The sequence below is a fragment of the Rhineura floridana genome, chromosome 12 (assembly GCF_030035675.1).
Source record: "Rhineura floridana isolate rRhiFlo1 chromosome 12, rRhiFlo1.hap2, whole genome shotgun sequence".
NCBI lineage: Eukaryota > Metazoa > Chordata > Lepidosauria > Squamata > Rhineuridae > Rhineura > Rhineura floridana.
Genome location: NC_084491.1, coordinates 29,162,140 through 29,184,290, shown reverse-complemented (window position 1 = coordinate 29,184,290; position 22,151 = coordinate 29,162,140). Strand labels below are relative to the sequence as shown.

The 22,151-nt window shown below is 47.0% G+C and overlaps 1 protein-coding gene across 4 annotated transcripts in view; it reads left to right on the top strand.

Moving 5' to 3' along the window:
- Positions 1-22,151, top strand: part of KIRREL3 (kirre like nephrin family adhesion molecule 3) — a 973,594-nt gene that overhangs the window by 931,889 nt on the left and 19,554 nt on the right. For 3 of the 4 annotated variants that reach the window (XM_061592926.1, XM_061592928.1, XM_061592927.1), the window contains one exon: positions 10,152-10,261. In XM_061592926.1, coding sequence (XP_061448910.1) covers positions 10,152-10,261 — 110 coding nt within the window. Of the gene's footprint in view, positions 1-10,151; positions 10,262-11,079; positions 11,130-22,151 lie in introns of those variants that run through there. The other variant, XM_061592929.1, reaches the window with a different exon arrangement.

The window sequence follows — 22,151 nt, the reverse complement described above, 5'->3', positions numbered from 1 at the left end:
TATAGCATCATAGAATAGTAGAGTTGGAAGGGGCCTATAAGGCCATTGAGAGTTGTAGTTCAGCAATATATGAGGGCCCAAATGTTTCCCATCCCTGCCTTAATTCCCTGCCTCATTATATTTGATCTTTCACATGATGCACAAGCTAGCTCCAGAATTGTGGTAGAATGTAGTGGAAGTTTATGCAAATTTCCGTGATGAAAGATACCAGAAATAATCTGTTAGCAAGGCTGGGAACCCGGAAGATCGCAAGAGTTTTTCGCTAGCTGCAGCCGCTCACATGACAGGCATCTGAGCATACAGTGCATTCCTGCACAGGGTTTTGTGTTTCGTTTTTTGGTTTTTTTGCCTGACGAACATTGTACCGGTATTCCGGCATCGGCGCAGATAGCAGCAGCATTTCCCACACACACACCCTGTCTTGATACAACTAAAACAATTTAAAAAGTCAGATCCTAAAGGGAGAGGGCTTGCATGGCGATGGGACGAGATCTTAGACCTCCTACACAGTGGGGAACTGTGTGCATGTGTATAATGGGTGAGGGACAAAAACAAGCGGTGTGAAAGACAGTTGCGTGAAATGCCACTATATCAGCTGAAAAAGCTGCTGTTCCTTAACGCAACAGGTACTGCAGTTTGAAAGAGATTTTAGACACCAGGACAGAAGCACTACCTTTTTAATCCATTAAACTAATGCAATCAGCCCCATGTGTGAAAGCAGCCCAAACCTCATCTGCCCCAGCCAGCATGGTGACACTGGCTGAAGCTGAGGACATTTGGAAGCCAAACCTTCTGGAGAGATCCAGTTGGAAAACACTTGGCTAAATCAACATACTAAGTCTCAGGATTGTATCCAGTGTTAATTCTACTTAGATGCATTGAAATGAATGAACATGGCTAACTTAGGTCCATTGTTTTTAATAGGGTTACTCTAATCAGAACTTAGTTCAATACAACCCTCAGAATCCAGGGTATTTTCTTAACTTACAACATTTCAAATAATTTTAGCGAAGTCATGGAAAGCCTCAACAGAATAGACGAACAATTCACGACGGGGAAACTCTGTTATTAGTTAAATTAACAAACTTTGTCAGGACTTGGGAAGGCCAAGAGGGATCAGTCACATTTCAATTAAGATGGGCAAAGCTCATCACTTTCTAGAATAGCTGTTTTGGAGCTAATGAAAATTTAGGTCATCTGCTTTCTGAATGAGGTACCTAACCAATTATAATATAAAAAACCCCATTTATTTCTAGGTTAACTACTTTTGGGATAATGTGTTGCAGTGGTGAGTGGTATGATTTCCCGCCCAGTCTCTTTTGCTTTTATGGGCTGTGTAGTCTTTTGGAAATCTGAATATGCTTTTAAAAAATAAACAAGTGAGTTAACTGCTGTGGAGAATGTATGAATTTATCTCTCAAGAGGAGCAATGGAGTCTCTTTTTTCCTAACTGCTTCAAATCACAGGCTAGCCATATTGTTGTCAAATGCGCCATGGGGAACCACCTTGCATTGGTTTCCCAGGGGCCCCGCTAGGTGACCCATCAATCACATCAGTAGTTGGGGGCTCCTCCATCTTGAAACAAAGACTCTCCTGAAATTTGCTTGTTCATAGCCTCTAATTTCTTGGCTAGGGATCAGGAAAAGCCTGACTAAGCTAATGACGGGTCACGGGCAGCCGAGCAGGTATCACAGAAGGCAAATCCCGCTACCACTTTAATGAGAGGAAGCAAAAGGCATCACAAGCAAATTATGTATACAGTAAGCAGAGAGGTTTCCCAGGGGACATATTTTAACAGGCTTTATACACATCTGTTGTTGTTTCCTGGATGACATTACAAGCCACAAGTTATTTAAGGAGTAACGTCCCTAAGAGAGGACTGTATGAGGCCATAATTGGCTTTTCATTGTGATTAAATGCTGAGGCTTGGGTGCTCAGGACATTAGTCCTGCTCTTGGACAGAAAACAGGAAGAAGCAATAAACTACAGCAAGAAGGAAAAAGGGGGGAAACTCCAGAAAGGATAAATGGTTTTCTTGCATTGTGAAGCTTGGAAAATTCCATCCTGATGTGTTCATAAACCCATTACTAGCAGATGCCTGGGGGATAGGCCAGCAGTGGCCTTAGGAGAACACATCATCAAGAGAAAGGTAGAAGAAAACCACTAAATTAAGTATTGATTTGGCTGGTGGCACCAGGTTACCAATTAAGAAGCCTTTGCCCTGGAGGAAGGGATGCTAATTCAGACACACTCCAGGTACTAGTAACCTTAATTCTTTTTTTTTTCCTTGTGACTGTTAAAGGACTTGTATTAAGGGTTTTTTTTCCTCCTCTCCATTTTATTGCTAGACAAGCATCTGCACGTCTTTTTCCATCTCTGGGATAAAAACAACATGCACTTATATATAGTCCAAAAAATTGCTGTGAGGTGACTTTTCCCTGTCATTTTCCCACGGTAGATTTCCATCATGGTGCATTATTAAGATGAGCTTTTGATTGTTCCAAGCCAAGTTACTGACAGACCATGAGGTGCCTGTCCAAAAAGGAACAGTAACAGAAATATTCAGAGTGTGTCGCGCCATGTCTTTAGATATGTGGCCAGTACCATATGGGTTCCAGGCCTATGATAACTTCTATAGACAACAGAGTAACGTAAAGTAAAACAGTTTTATTTTAAACCAAACCCATTTTACAGACAAGCATTTATAGCTGGCTCATTGGCATGACTGATACATTGTTTACACCTTTAACCTTTCCCTGAACACTCTCTCTCTTAGCGTCCCTTACTTATCCTTTACTAACAACTCAAAACATCCCTTACTACAACTCTTATTTCCTTTCCAACCTCCAACCCTCTATACGGCTCCTACTACCCAACTCAATACAAACTGAACTGAACTCTTTCTACATCCCTTTTGGTTGTACTGCCTTCAAGTCGACCCCGCCTTATGGCAACCCTATGAATAGGGTTTTCATGGTAAGTGGTATTCGGGGGGGGGTTACCATTGCCTTCCTCCGGGGCTGAAAGTCAGTGACTGGCCCAAGGTCACCCAGTGAGCTTCATGGCTGTGTGGGGGTTCGAATCTTCATCTCCCAGGTCGTAGTCCAACACCTTAACCACTGCACCACACTGGCTACATCCCTAACTGAACTCTATCCCCCAACTGAAATCCTCTGACTAAGGGCTCAATCCAAGTCGTATATAGGCCAGGCAGAGGGGAGGTGGGTACCGGGGATCCCTGGCTGAGCTGGCAGAAGCCCTCCCTCCCGATGCAGCTGTGGCGCAGCCAGACCAATCCATCTCAGCCAGGGATCCCCTGGAGAAGCCCAGCACTGTGTAGAGAATCTGGCGGAAGTCAGCTCAATGCCCCCAAAAGGGGCATTCCATGAGGGGGGTGTTGGGAAAAGGGCCGAGGGGGGGGGACTTAAACTACATCCAGGTCCCATTCAGCTCCCTCCCACAGCCCTCTTTCCTAGCAGCCAGTATGCTGGGAAAAGGGGTGTCAGAAGGAAACAAGTATTTTGTTTCCTTCAGAGCTTGGAAAAGTTACTTTTTTGAACTACATCTCCCATCAGCCCAATCCAGTGGCCATGCTGGCTGGGGCTGATGGGAGTTGTAGTTCAAAAAAGTAACTTTTCCAAGCTCTGCTTCCACCATGCCCTGCCGGCACAGCCAGCATCCTTCCCTCCCAGAGGCCCTGGAGGAGCAGCTGGATGTGGCAGCCTCTTCCTCCAGCTCCGGCTCCGCCAGCTCCACTCCCACTGGCCTCCAACAAGATGGATTGCTCTGTCCAGCAGTCCTTTCCCACTCCCCCTTCTCAACATTCCAACTTCGTGATTGGCTGCAGACAGCAAAGGGCGGATTCCAGCCCTGTCCATCACAGTCTGTTATTGGCATTTGCCTGTCGTTAGTATTTTGTTCCCCTCCCTGCCTTATGCCTAGGGGAGAAAGTCAGGAGTGAGCTCCGCTGGCATCAGTAGACTCCATTGGGCAGGCTGCAGAGGCAGGGGGCATCAAATCCTCTGGCTGTGTTCTCATTTTATGGGTACATCCAACGGGAAGGGGCCGCTGGAGAAGCAACATCCCCATGTGTTTCTGCCTGGCAAACTGGGAGGGAGGGAGGGAGGGAGGAGAGGAGTCTCTAAAGAGGTGAGCTCTACAGAGCTCAGAAAAGGTCCTGCATCTCCACCAGTCTTCAAGTACCCTCCGGGGGAGAAGAAGAAGAGGCATTTGCTCTAGTTTAGTGCATTTCACATGAATGGCATTTCCATACAGGGTGATAGTTGGGAGGTTTTTTCCCCAGAGAGTCAGGTACCCTCAGATCTATAAGCCAGGTAGCAACTGTGATAGTTCCACTCTAATCCCAAGTCCAAATGGCATTCGGAGGGCCGGGGGAAGAGGGGTCAGCGGCACACATGGCCAGCACAATCCAGAGAAAGGATTTGTTTGCAACTCCTGACATAATACAGTGCCTCTTCTATGCCCCTTTTCTATCCCATCTTCCTCACAAATATTCAAGATGGGGCATAAATGCCTGGCACCATGTTGCGGCCTTTCCCAGCCTGGCACATATGGGATGCTGTTGGACTACAGTTCCCACCAGCCACAGCCAGGATGGCCAATGGTCAGGGACGGTGGGAGTTGCAGTTCAAAGCATCTTGAGAGCACCAGGTTGGGGAAGGCAGTCATATCGCATCTGCAGGAGATTCCTTTCTGTGGAACAAGGATAACCAACGTGATGCCATCCAGATGTTGTTGGACGACAGTTCCCATCAGCCCTAGCCAATATGTCTAGTGATCAAGGATGGCGGGAGTTGTAGTCTAACACCATCAGGGGAGCATAGCATCAGCTGGCTGAGGTGTGGGCTACCCTGGGTACATTTGTTGCCACCTGTGCTAGATCCTCTTCCTCTGTGAGTACTTCTTCCTAGGCTTTTGTTTCAGGTACTTATATGCCAAAGTATTGTGGGGGGACCCGGAGCGTGGACCTCCTTGAAGCAACAATGGGAGGGGAAGTGCAAGTTGCCACCAGAGCCCTGTTCTATATTCTTCTCTCTCAACTTCTCTGCTATCTCTCTGCCTCTTGGAAGCTACAAGCATCCTCTTGTATGGATGATAGACTCAGCAGCCGACATATGAGCACTTGAGTTAGTGTCTCACATAAAGTATTCCATCTTTCAAAAACCAGCCAGAGAGATGATTCATAACCTGTCACTTGAAAGCATGCATTATTTATAGGGATTTCAAAAGAGCTCCCGGTCTAGTGTGTCTTTGGATTAGGTTGTAAAGTGCCCCACTTTTGCCAAGCCGCTCAAATTGTTAAGTCCCCTTGTTGCAATCTGCAGGATGTGAGCAAGATGCTGAAGACTTTTCAGGTCTCTCCCCCTCCCCCCACCCTCGCAGGCCCCACCCCATTTCCCCCCCAACAAACAGGAAATCAGGGGCACCAATATAAACAATGAAATTAAGCCTAAATTCTGTAAATGTTTAATGGGATGCCAGTGTGCAGAAGCCAGGGAGCTGTGCATGTGTATTTACGCCAGCAGACTAAGTGTGTTCAGAGATGGCTCGAGATATTTCCCTGCCTCAGAGAGCAAACTCAAATGGCTTCCGCTCTCATGCATTAACACAGATCACGGCCCGTGGGAGACTTTTCCAGTGTGAGCCTCGTGCTTCCCATTCACTTCAATGAGGCTTGAACAGAAGAACTTGCTGAGAGATTGTGTTGAGGCTTCTCAGTGGTGGCTGCTGGCGCCCACTGCAACTGGTGGGGCGGGAGGCAGGCAGGCCCACAGTATGTGGAACCAGAACCAATGACAGGCAGAGTCAGTTAATTCTAGGTTCGTATAAACCTCCCCCCTGCTGAATTCTACAAGAGCAAAACTGAGACTAAGAAGGAGGAAGGTGAGAGACAGTGCCACCCCCCCCCGGATTGGCTGCAAGTAAGAAGGCAGGCAACTGGGGGCTGGCTGAAGGCGACTGTGGTTGGTGGGGCAGAGCCCTGTTTGCCCTGGGCCACATCCACACTATAGATTTAAAGCACTATTATACCACTTTAATGAGTCATGGCTCCCCACAAAGAATCCTGGGAAGCGTAGTTTGATAAGGATGCTAAGAGTTTTTAGGAGACTCCTGTTCCCCTGACAGAGCTCCAGTGGCCAGAGTGGTTTGACAGTCAGCCCCTCTTCTGGGGATTGCAGCTCTGTGAGGGGAACAGGGGTCTCCTAACAACTGTCAGGGCCCTTCACAAATGGGTTCCCAGGATCCTTTGGGGGAAGCCATGACTGTTTAAAGGGGAACGATAGTGCTTTAAATGTGTGGTGTGAATACACCAGTCTCCAGATGCATCTCCCACATTACCACATTTAATAGCACCCAGATCCACTGCCTGAAGTCAGGGCCTCACTGTTTTCATGGGAGAGCCACTTCCATCTGCATGGCTAAAATTCTCAGAACTGGCTGTTCCTTTTTCACTTGTTCTTCAAAAATAAAATCCTCAGCAGTTCTTCTTCTGCTACTCAGAGGGATTTCATAGGTACTCTCCTCAGGGATGGAGAAATTAGCTTCAGTTTGCATTTAAAGCCAAATGCATCAAATCTGCACTTTCCGAAACAATAAGAGAACCTAAACACAGCCATCCTACAGCATTTTAACTTATCCAAATTTTGTGATGCAGTTTTCCAACCAAGCAATGTTTACAAAAATGCATCTTAGGAGAAAACGTGCACTTACAAAAATGCATCATATTAGCATAAATTGCTTGCAAAAATGTGTACATTACTCAAAACTGCATACAAAAATGTGTTTATTAGGATAAATTTTCATGAAAATGCTGAAGAATTTTTGCGAAGATTTTTTAAAAAAATAATTGCAAATTGCTGCAGAAATGTGGAGAACTGAATTTAAGATTAGAAAACTGAGAAACTGTCAACCAAAATTTGTCAGATCCTTCCATCCCTACTCCCAGTTGAGATATCAGGTCCAGATGGCTGCTTCAAGCTCATGGACTCCAATACCAATGAGATCTACAAGATCTGTGCCATCTGGATCTAAGTGAACTGGCTTAAATGTTAGTACCCTGGCCAAGAAAATCTGGACGCAGATATGAATGGCTGCTGGCATATCTACCTTACAAAGTTGACTGGTTTTGTCCCAGTTTAACTACTGCAGCTTCCCCCCAAAGAGTCCTAGAGACTGTAATTTTTGGGGTGGGTGTTCAGAAGGATGTTAGAACAGGGATGGAGAACCTGTAGCAATCCAGATGTTGTTGGATTACTACATTGGTCATGCTGGCTGAGGCTATTCAGAGTTGGAGCCCCACGGCATCTGGAAGGCCACAGCTTCCCCACACCTCTGCTCGAGCTCTCTTGTCACACCCTTAAAGGTTCTGGGATGTGCAAGTTTTGGAGCAAGGATGGGGATCCTATGGCTCCTTCATGTTGTTGGACACCAAGTCCCATCAGACCGAGTCAGTGGTCAAGGATGATGGGAGTTGTAGTCTAACAACATCTGGAGGGCCACACATTCTGGAGGGATTCTTGGGGAGATCCTAGGAAAGACCAGGGTTGGTTATGAATTGCAGACCCATTTCTCAATCTCTTTCTTCAAAGCCTGGGGCTGTTTCGGTTTGCCTTCCTCGCTGCCTTTAATCTTAGGCGCACACAGAGAGGGAAGCATTTTCTTTCAGGCCTGCTGTTTGGTATCTTTGGTTTCATTTTTTCAAAAACGGCCTCTTCAAAGAGCGCCGTTCTCCTCCTGGGAAACTGGCAGGAGAGGGGGGTGCTGGGAAGCAATCCGCTAAATCCCCTGCTCTTCTTTCTTCTCAGCTGCTGCATGAAAGCAGGCCACCTCCTTCAAGCTCCACACCTGCTGCTGACTACACAGTATTCTCCGAGAGAATACCCAACATGCCTACTTTGGTGTGCAGCTAATTAATTAGATAATGCCTTTTGTTTCACGGAGATGTGATAGCCGAGTGAACTAAGGACACGTTGTTACCCATATGGACATGCTTTACTTCCAGTTCAGTGGTCTAGCTCAAACCAGGATGCCCAGAAACTGCAAAGATGGGCATAAAGAACATCCTTTTATTGCTTATATAAACAAACAGCCTTTCGACTTTTGTCCCTGGGCCCTGCCACTCACTCCTCATCCTGGAAAGAACAGACATGAGAACGGGTCTTCTCAGTGGTAGCTCTCAATTTGTGGAATGCTCTCCCCATCACTATCCATTTTTGGGGGCCAGGTAAAAACATTTTTATTCACCCACGCCTTTGGAGCTTAATTCTCTGTCAATTTTTAGCAAGGTAGAGATGAATTGGATTTTGCTTTATTAGGCATAGTATTGTGAGTATTTGAAGTTGTTTTTATTCTTGTTCTTAATGGCCTTTGAGTTCATTTTTGGGAAAAAGCAACATCATCATCATCATGCCTTCCCCAACCTAATGCTCTCCAGATGATGTTGGACTACAACTCCCATCAGCCCCAGCCAGTGCATTGCTATTACTTGGGGGGGGGGAGCAATGGGAGTAAAAAAATTAATTAATAACTATAGCAAAGTGACTATTTTAACAACAGATTAATATCTCTCCCTGCTCTTTACCTTGATGTTAGACGCCCATGCAGTCCCTGGAATGTGCTAGTGCATATTTGGAACTTGATTACTGTTGTTGTGTTATTATTACGGTGTTCCTTATACAGTAGGGCCCCGCTTCTCAGCACCCCGCTTTTCGGCATTCCACTAATACGGCCCCAGCAGGGCGATCAGCTGGAGGGGGGCTGGAGCACGCTACAGCTGATCTTCTCCTCCTCCAGCGCGATCAGTGGGTTAGGTTCCAGATCCCTGCGCTACAGTGATCCGCTTTTCAGTGGTTTTCACTTTTCAGCGGGGGTCTGGAACCTAACCTGCCGTATTAGTGGGGCCCTACTGTATCGTAGAAAAAAGGCGCACACAAAGTGAAATGGGGTTTCCCATGCTTCCAGAGGATGGAATGGGCTTTCTGCTATCTTTCTGGTATCCTTGCAGACCATGTGTCCTTGGTCATGTCGTTAGTTCAAGCAGATCAATAGCACATGCTTTGGATGCAGAAGATCCAAGGTTCACTCTCTGTCTGAAACCTTGGAGAGCCATTGCTGATCTGTGTAGGCAATACTGAGCTGTAAGGCCGCTTTCTAGGTGCCATGCATGCACCACCTGTGTGCTGTAGGACAGAGGTGGGGAACCTTTTTCAGTTGAGGGCCACAGTCCAATCTGGGCAACTTCCTGGGGGCCACATACCAGTAATGTGCAGGACCAGAGTAAAAAGTGGACGGAGCAACAAATATAAATTTTACCTCTGTACAGCAGGCTAGTTCCTACACATACTCGCCTTTGAGCTAGGCAAGCACACTGAAAAACACTTTGTCAGAGTTAAAAGACCCATTTCAGCCAGGCAAGCGCACACAGAGCTGGTGAGTGGAGTGGAGTGGGGTGCATCGTGTGGCTGGGGAAGGGGGTCTTCTGTGGGAAGAGTCCTGAGGGCCACATAGAGAGGCCTAGACAGCCACATCCGAGGTTCCCCGGCCCTGCCCTAGAATATCTCCCAGAATCCTCTCCAATACGCTGGAGTCGATGGCAAACAAGAAAACAATTATCTAAAAGATGAAAGTTACACTGTCAGAACTCTTGAGCAAAGCATGCCATTCCGTGGTGTCATAGAGGGGGAATTCAGGAGAGAGTGCAGTTCCAGGACTTCTTCAATCCAGGAGCAATGACATCATCTGCACCAGGATAATTGATGGAGACTCCATGCTCTGGCAAGTGAATGAGGTGAAAGTGAGGCTTTCAAATCTGTTTGTGACAGATAAGCATAAAGGAAGTCAGATAACGAGGGGAAATAATCAAGCAGAGCCTGGATACTTCTTTCCTTTTCTTCGAAGAGAGCCCTACTTCATGGTAACAGTTTAAACCATAGCACTTCTTTGCAAGATTGTTTGCATTTCTCCTTAAAGGTTTAAGGTTGCATTTTAGCTGAATGCAGATTTGTTTGATAAAGCTCTGTGTGTGAACCTATTCAGGCAGAAGCAGGCGCTGGTGCCATTCCGCTAGCCTGTACATAATGTTTTGGGGAGCCTTTTTTAAAAATCTTTTGCTATCTTGCTCTTTTGCTTAGATCTGAAAGGTGTGGTTTCAGCCAAGAATGATATCCGTGTTGAGATTGTTCACAAGGAGTCCGCCTCAGGCAGAGAAACAGAGGAGCACCCGACGATCAAGCAACTGATGGTGAGGATTTATTCTCTGTTCCCTTAATCTGTTGCTGTGTCTAACCTTTGACAGTAATGAGCATGTGCACAATGCAGTTCAGTGCGCAAAAGCCCACTGAAGGCAAAGCGTGCTCTTCCGAAATCTCACTTGTCGCTCAGAGCTGTTATAGTTGCACTGCCGTTGAAAACTCCCAGAGTGCAACTTTGCTAATGAAGACAAAAATCCAGGAGAGGTTTGTTATTGCTGTAGAGCACAGTATTAGCCTGTAGGCTCTGATGAAAACAAAGGCATCCTAGTCCTTGACAAGGAAATTGACGTGGCTTCAAATGGACACAAAAGAGGAAGCTAAGCAACGTATTATTATTATAATAATCTCATTAGGCACTAATAAACAAGCCATACTAAAAAGGCCTCTCGTGGTCGTATAGTTGGTAGATAAATGTGCATTCGGATGTGTACTCATACACACACACACACACACACATATACACACACACTTTGCAAGGCTTTCATAGGAAACGTTGCAGACCTCATTACTGTCAAACCACCGCTACTCACCAAATGGTATTTTTAATGAACATAACAAGAGCCCTACTGAATCAGACCAAAGGGGGTCCATCTGGCCAGACACTCTGTTCTCAGAGTGGCCAAGGAGATGCCTCTGGGAAGCCCACAAGCAGAACTTGAGTGCAACAGCCCTCTCCCTGCATGCGATTCCTGCCTCCAAAAATGGAGGGAGAACATAGTCATCATGGCTAGTAATTGATAGTAGCCAGTAGCAAATTTGTCCCAAGTGAATGTCTTTACTGCAGATTTGTGATTTTTTTTTCTTTTAGGGATGGACTCAGTAGTCTATTTCCAGTCTGTGTCAATTATTCATTGCTCATTCATACGTCTGCTCCATCTCACTTCTACGCGGATCTGTGATTTTTTAAAAACAATCCACACAAAAATTCGTATTTTAACACATAAATACACATTTTATCATGAAATACATGTTTACATATGTCTTTTGTCTCAATGTATGCACTTCTACACATATTTTATCCTAAAATAATCTTTGATAGCCTTATCCTCCATCAGTTTGTCTGTGCTTCTCACAGACCTCAGCCTCTCCCTCCCAAGACATTTGGGTGCCTGAACCCAGACATTTATTTATTTGTTAAATTTCTATCCTGCCCTTCTTACTAGAACGAGCCCTAAAAGATATACACTCCATGGTGGTAAAAATATTATCATATATTTACCAAGGCAAATCCTTCCCCTCCCCCCAGCTTGTTGCCCCAAATCTGCTTCTACCTCAAACAAGCTGCTTCGCCCTACCAATTTCATTGATCGGCCACCTCATACCCAATGGTCTTTAGGCGACTTACAACAGATTTAAAAGCATAAAATATAAAACAGATTTTAAAACATACAATATAACACAAATTTAAAAACGTAAAAACCTAAAACACAAACAAAAGAAACTAGGAGAGCACGCCTCAAGGGCCAAAGGCCTGAGAGGAAAGAAAGGTGCCTAAAGGTGGATGAAGAAGAAGCCAGGTCTGCCTCCCCTGGGAGAGCATTCCACATTCAGGGGGGCCACCACTGAAAAGGCCCGGCTTCGTGTTACCACTCTCCGAGCCTCCTGTGGAGGGGGCACAGGTAGAACGGCCTCTGATGATGAGCAAAGGGTCTGGGTCGGTTCAAGTAGGCTCCTGTGAATTCTCAAGTGGGATAGCTGTAACATAAAAACATAGGAAACTGCCTTATACCAAACCAGACCATTGAGTCCATTTAGCTATGTATTGTCTACTCTGACTAGCAGTAACTCTCCAGGGTTTCAGACAGGGGACATTCCCAGCCTTACCTGGAGATGACAGGGATTGAACCCGGGACTTTCTGCATGCAAAGCAGGTGCTCTACCACTGAGCTACAGCCTCTCCCCATTCCGCTATAGATGCAGCTTAGCCATGCACGCTTCCATGGCGGGGAGTGTCAGTGGTGGGTGGAATTGTACATAAAGTTGGGTTAAGAACCAGACCTCTCAGGATTTCCCTGATCTCTGCTATCGCTAACACATGAAACTAAAATGAGTAGTTTTACCAACTCCCTGCAGCTGCTGTGCTCTGCATCCCAATGCCAGAGCTGCTTCTGCCTGCCAGTGTCACGTTATAAATGACTAACGCAAGCAAAACAAACGGAAAGGACAGTGAACCGTAAAAACTAAACCCATCCAACCATAAAAGGAGAGAACAGAAGCAAAAAATGATGGGGGGTTGAGGAAGCAAGCAGACATCTTTTAAGCACGGTGGGTTCCTCTCTCCACACACTCACCTCCAACCACTGCTGCTCCAGATTTACCGCCGCCTTTTGTCAGCATTCATTTGTTTTGGCTGGGAAAGGATGCTCTGTGTGGATGATCAATGGAAAAAAACCCCACACTTTGAGAGGGGACGCTTTGTGAAATGGGCAGAATCAATTTTAGATGATACACATGTACAGAGCGAAATCGGTTTGAAAGGAGGGTGAATGGCAGAGGGTTCACGTTGCTTTGTAATTCCACCGGTGTTGTTCTGAAATTGCTGTTTTGTTTTCATTCAAAAGTCTCAATCAGCTAGAGACCAACACGGTTGCTTTTTTATTGTTTTTGTTTTGTCCCATGCCCAAAGAGAAATTTCAAATGGACGTCGGTAAGCAGAAACACCCAGATTATTTTAGCATGAGCAAAAGGCCAGGATCAAAATAAGTGAACCAGATATTTTAGCACTGAATTAGGGATGGGGAAGAAATGCAGTTCAGGCACCTGGTTGGCCACTGTGAGAACAGGATGCTGGACTAGATGGGCCACTGGCCTGATCCAGCAGGCTCTTCTTATGTTCTTATGTTCAGTCTGCATTTAAAGGCAAACCTTCCTACTCTGCACTTCCTGAAACAATACGTGAAGCAGCATGCGGCCATCCTTCAAAATGCGCATTTCTCTGAATTTTGCAATGCAGTTCTCCACCCAAGTAATGTGTACAAAAATGCATATTGTGCATAAAAATGCAAATGTTAGTGGGAAACCACATGCAAAAATGGGTTGTACTGGGGAAAATTGGTTTGCAAAAATATGTACATTAGGCAAAATTGCATTTTTTAAGTGTCTATTCAGAGAAATTTACACTAAAATGCTGATGAATTTTCAGGAGAACTTTTCTTTTAAAAAGAAACCAAACTGGTGTGAATTACTGAACTCGCAAAGGGAAGTTACCAGAGCATGGAGGACAGTGGCCAAATTGTCTCTGCCCAAAAGACACCACAGCTGGCAAACCAACCCCCTGTTACAAAACTGCTCCTTCCAAGGGAGTGCAATCCCATCCAGAACAGGCCATCTTCCACCTCCTGGACTTCAAAATTTGGAACACATAACACCTGTGTCTTTTTAGGATTCATTTTCAGTTTGGTGGCCCACATCCAGCCTATCACTGCCTCCTGACATGTGTCTAGAACCTCAGCTATGTCTCCCGATTCAGATGAAACAGAGAGATAGAGGTGAGTGTCATCCGCATGTTGGTGACTCTTCACTCCAAATTTTCTGATGACCACTCCCAGTGGCTTCATATAGATGTTAAACAGCATGAGGACAAGATGGACCCCTGCAGAACACCAGAGGAAAGCTCCCATGGTGTCAAACAGAAGCCTCCCATAATACCTTTCTGGAAACATCCCTGGAGATAGGAGCAGAACCACCGAAGTACAGTGTCCCCACACGTCTGAGCCACTCCAGAAGGATACTATGGTCAGTGGTATCAAAAGCCACCAAGAGATCAAGAAGAATGAGCAGAGTTGCACTCCCCCAATCTCTCTCTTGACAAATGTCATCAACCAGGGTAACCGAGGCAGTTTCAATGCCATGACTGGGCCTAAAGCCAGACTGAAATGGATCCAGATATTCAGTCTCCTCGAGGCACACCTGAAGTTGGGCTGCTACTACCTTCTCAAGCACTTTACCCAGAAAAGGGATATTTGCCTCTGGGTTATTTAGCACTTCTGGGCCCAAGGATGAATTCTTAAGGAGGGGTGTATCACCACCTCCTTCAAAGCAGATGGTACCTTACTCTCTCCTCCAGTGAAGCATGAATCATTCCCTGGACCCACCCAGTCAATGCCCCCCCATGGCTAGATCTAAGAAGCCAAGATGGGCAAGAGTCAAGGTGGTCAGCTGCACTTCTTCATGCAGCTTGTCCACATCCTCAGGCCCCAGTAATTGAAACTGATCCAGAACAGATGGAACAGACAATGACCTGGCTGCCTCCACTGGATTTGCTCTAACTGTGGCATCCAACTCAGTATGAATCTGAGCAATTTTGTCTCTAAAGTGTCTCCCAAAGTTGTTATAGCAGGCTGCCAAAGATGTCAGAGCAAAGCTCTCTTGGTCAGATGACAAAAGCTTGTCTGGATGGAGGACAGAGAGAGTGTGTGTATGTAGATGCTAGCCTACTGTACAGAGGTAATATGTACATTCATTGCTCCACCCACTTTTGTCCTTGGCACCACCCACCACTGGCATGTTGCCCTCTGGCTGAAAAAGGTTCCCCACCCCTGCCATAAGGGAACACCAAGAAAGAACAAGAAAAAGGGCAGGAAATGTCACCTGGAACCATATTGTTTCTCTTCCTGGTACAAGGTTTGAATGGGATTTTTATCGGGAGGATCTTTTGTAAGCTCTTTTGACAGTCTCTCAGGGCTACAAAGCAGGATATAAACATTGCAAATAAATAAATAAATGTCACCTAGCTCTAAGCAGGAATGGGGAACCTCAGGCCTGGGGGCTAAAAGCAGGATTATCTGGATCTTGGGACTCTTCCTGAGGCCACACCCCCTCTCACCAGGCCACGCCCCCTCACCAGCCCTGATTCGCACTTTCCTCGAGTATTTTTACCAGGCTGGAATGTGGGGCCTTTCACTCTGATCGTGCTTCTTGCTTGCCATGGGGGAGGACAGAGAGGGGTGTGTGAGTGTGTGGAGAAACTAGCCTGCCCTACAAAAGGTAAAGGAGAAATTCACACTAAAATGCTGACGAATTTTCATGAGGATTTTTTTTTAGAAATTGCAGATTGCTGCAGAAATGTGGAGAACTGAATTTAAGATTGGAAAAATGAGAAACAGAAAGGACCAAAAGTGACAGACTAGTCCACCCTAGATAGTAGGCACTCTCCAATAACAGATTCTCCCACTGCAACAGATTGGCTGGTCTTAAACGGTTGTGGCTAGACTGAGCAAGGGAATCTGGGGAGATGGCTATATGGGGAGACGATAGCTGCAGCCATAAACCTTACACATTGATTCTTCTTTCTTGGAGGCCTGGTCTCTCCACACATCATCCACCTGTCATGGTCACTGTCTCTGGGTGTTACAAACAAGCTCCACCAGCCACTTTCACAATCACATCCATATGGGGCTGATGGCAATTGTTTGCAATATCTCAAAAAAGGATCTTGTATAGCAAATTTGTGCAGGCTGTAGGTGTGAACACTGCCGATGAAACTCCCCCGTGCATGATCCTTTCCTAGCACAAAACTGCTCACGTAAACCATCGCTGCTTGTTTGGAATGGCTAGGGAGGTCCGCGGATGGCCAGATTTAAATCCGGATTCCAGACTCGGAGCAGAGGTTTTTCAACATGGTTGCTCAGTCCTACTCAGAGTAAAGCCATTGGCGTTAATAAACCTGCGTTAGTGAAAGACCCAACTTCAGTGCGTCTACTCTGAGTAGGACTACCACTGAATACCACCCAGCGTGTCCATTGCTAGAACTGGGGGCTGAGAGCAGAGCTTGGGAAAGTTACTTTTTTAAACTATAGCTCCCATCAGCCCCAGCCAGGATGGCCACTGGATTGGGCTGATGGGAGTTGTAGTTCAAAAAAAGTAACTTTCCCAAGCTCTGGCTGAGAGCATCAGGCTGAAGAAACTGCTCTGTCAGCCTGGCAAAGGGGGGAAGGCCAGGGTTCTCCTGACACCAGTGGTGGGTGGCTGATGCCTGTTGAGACTAGTAAGGCAGAAGGTAGAGAGGCCAACAGTTGGTGGTGCCAGAGTCAAGGACAGGCAGAGCCAACCAGCTGAGCTTTGCCCCCATCCTCCTCCTTGCTGAATGCTACAATGGCAACACTGAGACTACAAAGGAGGAAGCAGACAGCAAGTGCTACCCCTCCGGACTGGGTGCAAGTGAGAAGGCAAGACAGGTGGGGCTGTCTGAGAGCAGCACCCCATTTTCCCTAATGGACCAGCCTCCACTCCTCGAGGCTTTATACCAGGCCTGGCCAAACCAGAGGCTTCCTGCTGGAGTTGATGTGGCAGTTCCCTGTTCCTTTCTGGCCCGAGACATTCTGTTGCCCAAAGCAGAGCCCAATGTCATAGCCCTGGCCCTGAGTGATAGCTGAGTTTGGGAGGCAGAGGAACAGATTCCTGATACCGAACCTGAGGCCAACGGCCATCAACTGTAAAAAAAAAAAAGAGCTGGGAACCAACAAAGACTCTTGCTGACAAATAATATGTACAAGCACCTTATAGGAAATCATAACAATTGTTAACTGGCAAAACCTTGACAATAGAAACAGATATCGAAAAATATGACAAAACATGTTTCAACAGGGAGTCTTCTTCAGTGGTCAGACAATAAGATGACTCCCTGCTGAAACGCATTTAGTCACATTTTTCAACATCAGCATCTATCGTCATGGTTGTCAGGCCCAGGATGCGACTCAGGAACCAGACCAGAGGTTGTAGTTAATTCGTGTTTTATTAGAGTAATGTCCAACAAAGACTGCGCTTTCTCATGAAGCAATACAGGGATACAGGTCCTGCGAGATTGGGAGAAAGTTGACAGAGCAAGGGGCTGCTTCCCGCCTGTTCTTTAAGAAGGGGCTAAACGGGCGCGCAACCTTTCGCTCCTCCTTAACTCCCCCTCAGGTACTGCCCGCCTTCCCCCCCTTCTCTCCTGTCTTTTCAACCGTCTGCGTGTGCGTGGTGAGGGGGGAGGCATCACCTCCTCCTCTTCTGAAGTGTCCAATTCCCCTATGGGTGATAAAGGAGGAGCTGAGGGTAAACCATCTCTCCGTCTTTCCGCTGTGATCAGCCCTCCCTCTTGCTCTGAGCTGCGGAGAAGGGAGGGCCTGGGAATGTCTGGGGGGGATTCTAAAACTTCAAGGCTCTCAGGCTCCCCGTTGCTAGGCGACCCTATCTCTGGCATGTCCTCTGTTTCGGCTTCGCTCCACAGAGGGTAAGTTCCTCCCTCCTCCCTCTGCCAGCCATTTGAATCCTCTTCTGACAACCCCCCAGGAGCCCAGCTCATCCTCCCGACACCATCCCCCTTCTCAAGCTGTGCCCCCCTCCCCCTGTCTGGCTTGGGGCGGTGAGGAAAACGTTGATGGAAAAGTTTTACTAACTCTGGAGCATGCACATCATCTGCATTTTCCCATGATCTGTCAGCCACTCCATAGCCCTTCCAGTGAATCAAATACTGCAGCTTGTGGCGTCTGATCCTGGAATCCAAGATTTCCTCAACTTCAAACTCAAGCTGCTCATTTATCAGGAGTGGGGACCCAGGAGGCTCCTCCGGCCGCAGCTCACTGGGAGGGGCAGCTTTCGTCAAGAGGGATCGATGAAACACAGGATGTATTTTAAACGTGTCAGGTAGCTTCAGCCGGTACGCCACGGGATTAATTTGAGTTTCTATTTCAAAAGGACCCACCCTTTTGTCTTGTAATTTTCTACATTTGCCCGGCATCTGGAGGAAACGGGTGGACAGCCATACCTGGTCTCCTGGTTGAAGGGGGGGGCCCTCCTTCCTGTGCAGGTCAGCAACTCGCTTGTACTCTGTTTTGGCTTCATTTAACTGCTGTTTCAGTGTTTGTTGCGCCGCTTGCAATTCTTTTAGGAAGTCCTCAGCTGCCGGTACCAGCATTCCTTCTGAGCTGCTTGGAAAGACTTTAGGATGGAATCCATAATTCGCGAAGAACGGGGTTTGTTGAGTGCTGGAGTGTAGAGAATTGTTGTAGACGAACTCTGCAAAATGCAAATATGATACCCAGTCAGTCTGTTGATAGGACACATAACTTCGTAAATATCTTTCCAAAACGGCGTTCAAGCGTTCCGTTTGCCCATCTGTCTGGGGGTGATGGGCGGAGGAGAGTTTTAATTCCATCTGCAACTGTTTCCACATTGCTGTCCAAAATTTGGCTGTGAACTGAGTTCCTCGGTCTGAGACTACACTGTTTGGCAACCCATGCAGTCGGTAGACTTCTTTGATGAATAACTTGGCCGTTTCCTTAGCCTCTAAGGCCCCTGCACAAGGGAGGAAATGCGCCATTTTGGTGAGTAGATCTACCACGACTAAAACGGCTGTCATTCCTTGGGATTTGGGTAGATCAGTTATAAAATCCATGGAGAGATCCTTCCAGGGTTCATGTGGGACAGGTAGCGGTTGTAACAGTCCTGCTGGTTTTCCTGTTTGTGTTTTTGTCCGCAGACAGACAGAACAGGACTTTACATAGCTTTCAATATCCCTACGCATTTTAGGCCACCAGAAGTCCTTGGCCACGTTCTGAATGGTCTTGTAAATCCCAAAGTGTCCCGCTGTGATGGAATCATGGCACTGGCGTAGGATTCTGAGCCTTAATTCTCCTTCTGGCACATATCTGGCTGTTTTGAACCATAATAGTCCATTTCTCCAGTGAAAGGTTACTTCTGAGTCTTGACTTTGTCCCGTCTCCTGCCCATATTTTAGTACGTCTGCATCTTCTTGTTGTGCCTTTTTGAGTTCCTCTTCCCACGAAGACTGGCATGATCCCAACATTAATTTCTCTGGCGGGATCACGTACTGAGGCTGGTCCTCGGATTCACTTTCTTTGTACTGTGGCTGTCTGGATAAGGCATCAGCTCTCTGGTTTTTGGCTTGGGTTTGGTAAGTGATCTTGAAGTTAAACCTGGTGAAGAACTGGGACCATCTTATTTGTCTCTGGTTCAGCTTTCTGGCAGTTTGGAGGCTTTCCAGGTTCTTGTGGTCGGAGCGCACTTTGATCTGATGAGGGGCCCCCTCTAGGTATTGTCTCCAGTTTTCAAAAGAGTTCCTTCTCCCAAACTGTGTAATTCTTCTCTGCAGGCTTTAACTTCCGAGAGAAGTACGCACAGGGGTGCAGCTCCTTTCCTTCTTGGTCTAATTGCAGAAGGACCCCCCCGATAGCAAAATCTGAAGCATCTGCTTCCACAATGAAAGGGCGGGTCGGGTCAGCAAAGTGCAGAATGGGCTCGGAAGCGAACCTTCTCTTCAGCTCCTCAAAGGCCTGGGTGGCATTCTCTGTCCATTGAAACTTCTTCTTTCCCCTTAAACAGTCAGTCAGAGGAGCTGTCAATTTGGAAAACCCTGGAATGAACTTTCTGTAATAATTGGCAAACCCCAAAAACCGTTGTACATCCTTTTTGGTGACAGGTTGGCCCCAGTCCAATATACAGCTTACTTTCCCTGGGTCCATCTCCACGCCTTCCGCTGAGATTCGATATCCAAGGAAGTCTAGAGACTTGAGGTCAAATCCACATTTCTCTAATTTAGCATACAGGTGATTTTCTCTCAGTCTCTGCAACACCGTCTTCACATGCTGGTCGTGGTCTTCCTGGTTCTTTGGGAACACCAGGATATCATCTAAGTAACAGATTACATATGTGTCCAACAAGTCTCTAAACACGTCGTTCATGAATTTTTGAAAAATTCCTGAACTTCCACAAAGTCCGAACGGCATGACCAGGTATTCATACTGTCCGTAAGCGGTCAAGAACCCTGTTTTCCATTCATCTCCCTGCTTCATCCTGATCAGATTGTACGCTCCTCTCAAATCCAACTTCGTGAAGATTTTTGCAGAGCGCAGTCGGTCCAACAACTCTGAGATCAGGGGCAGCGGGTAGCTGTTGGGGATGGTGATCTGGTTCAATGCGCGATAGTCGTTACAGGGTCTGAGTTCCCCCCCCCTTCTTTTTCACAAACAATAGTGGCGCTCCAGCAGGGGATTGTGAGGGGAGTATGAATCCTCGTCTCAGGTTTTTATCCAGGAATTCCTTCAGGGCCTCCCTCTCAATCTCTGTGAGAGAGTAGATTCTCCCTGATGGAATGCTGGCTCCTGGCACTAGATCAATCGCACAGTCGTAAGGGCGGTGGGGGGGTAAAGTCTCTGCCTCCTTTTCATCAAACACATCTTTGAATTCTTCATACTTTGGCGGCAGGGTCACTTGCTCGATCTCTTGCACTGCCCCCGCTAAGGTGTTCTTGATTCCTTCAGGTTGACAGTTCTCCTGGCAATACTGTGAGGTGAACCACACCACCGCCTCCTTCCAACTTATTGTGGGTTCATGCTTTGCTAGCCAGGGCATTCCCAGAATCACCTCAAAGTTCGAGAGATCTGACACGTATAGCGAAATGAACTCTTCGTGCACGGGGATTTGAAGTTTCACTTCCTCCGTGGCTTGTGTCACCCCTCCTGACTTCAGGGGTCTCCCATCGATAGTCTCCACAGCTAGGGGAGCGTTCAGTTTCCACCGGGAAATTCCATGATGCTTGACTAACTTTACATCAATAAAATTTGTGGAGGCTCCACTATCAATTAAGGCATTAAACACCACTCCTCTGGAAGTTGTAATCTGAATAGGCAAGACCAACACCCCCTTTGAGGGAGGTTGGATCGTTGGGGGGCCTTTATACAACGCTGCCCCCAGTCCACCGGCCTGCACGTGGACTGGGTGTTCTAGTTTCCCGACGGCTCAGCTTTCCCCCCTTTTAGTCCACAGTCTCTGGCCACGTGGCCCGGCTTTGAACAATAAAAGCATAAACGTTCTCGGCGGCGTCTTTCCTTTTCTTCTTCCGACGGTCTTGGCCTAGCCCCTCCCTGTCCCTCAGCTGCATTACCTGCCATTCCTGCAGAGGGAAGGGTCTTGCTGCGAGATGCCGAGGCTGAGTATCTCAGGACCTCCTGCTTCCTTTCCAGTCGCCTTCCTTCCATCCGGTGATCTATCTGTAGGCATAGCCGGATGAGCCCTGGTAGGTCAGCGGGGGGGAGGTCCTGGCCAACTCATCCAGGATTTCAGCATTTAATCCACTCCGGTACATAAACATCAGGGCGGCGTCATTGTAACCAGTTTCCTGGGACAGAATTTTAAAAGCGTTAGTGTACTCGGAAACAGTCCCTTTAGCTTGCTTCAGAGCGCCTAGTTGCCGCGCTACTGTTTCAGCTCTTTGCGGGTCTTGGAACATCTCGGTCATCTCCTGTATAAATCTTCTGTACCTTCTTAAGACAGTATCTTTTCTCACGAGATACGGAGTCACCCATTTTGCAGCTTCTCCCTCCAGGAGGCTAATCACGAAGGCCACTTTAGCCCCATCGTCTGGAAACTCCATGTGCCTGACATCCAGATATAACTCACATTGAGCCACGAAAGTTGCCAACTGATCACTTTGTCCCACGTATTTTGGGGGCAATCCAATGGGAACCTTTACTGCGGCAGCTGGAGGGGCTGTTTGCATCTGGTCTATCGTGGCCTTCAAGGTTTGATTATCCGTCTTCAGCACCTTGACTGCTGCTAGCAGGGCTTGGACATCCATCTGCAATTCAGCTACCTTAGTCCTCAAGAGTTTCACTTCTTCCGTCTCAGAAGTGGGGTTCGTCCCCCCCGCTGCTCCCTTTGACATCTTGTCCCAGTCAAGTGAAGAGAGCGTTGAGGGTGATTTAGGTGGCTCTGTCAAGCTGTCAGGCCCAGGATGCGACTCAGGAACCAGACCAGAGCACCTTATAAGCACCTTATAGGAAATCATAACAATTGTTAACTGGCAAAACCTTGACAATAGAAACAGATATCGAAAAATATGACAAAACATGTTTCAACAGGGAGTCTTCTTCAGTGGTC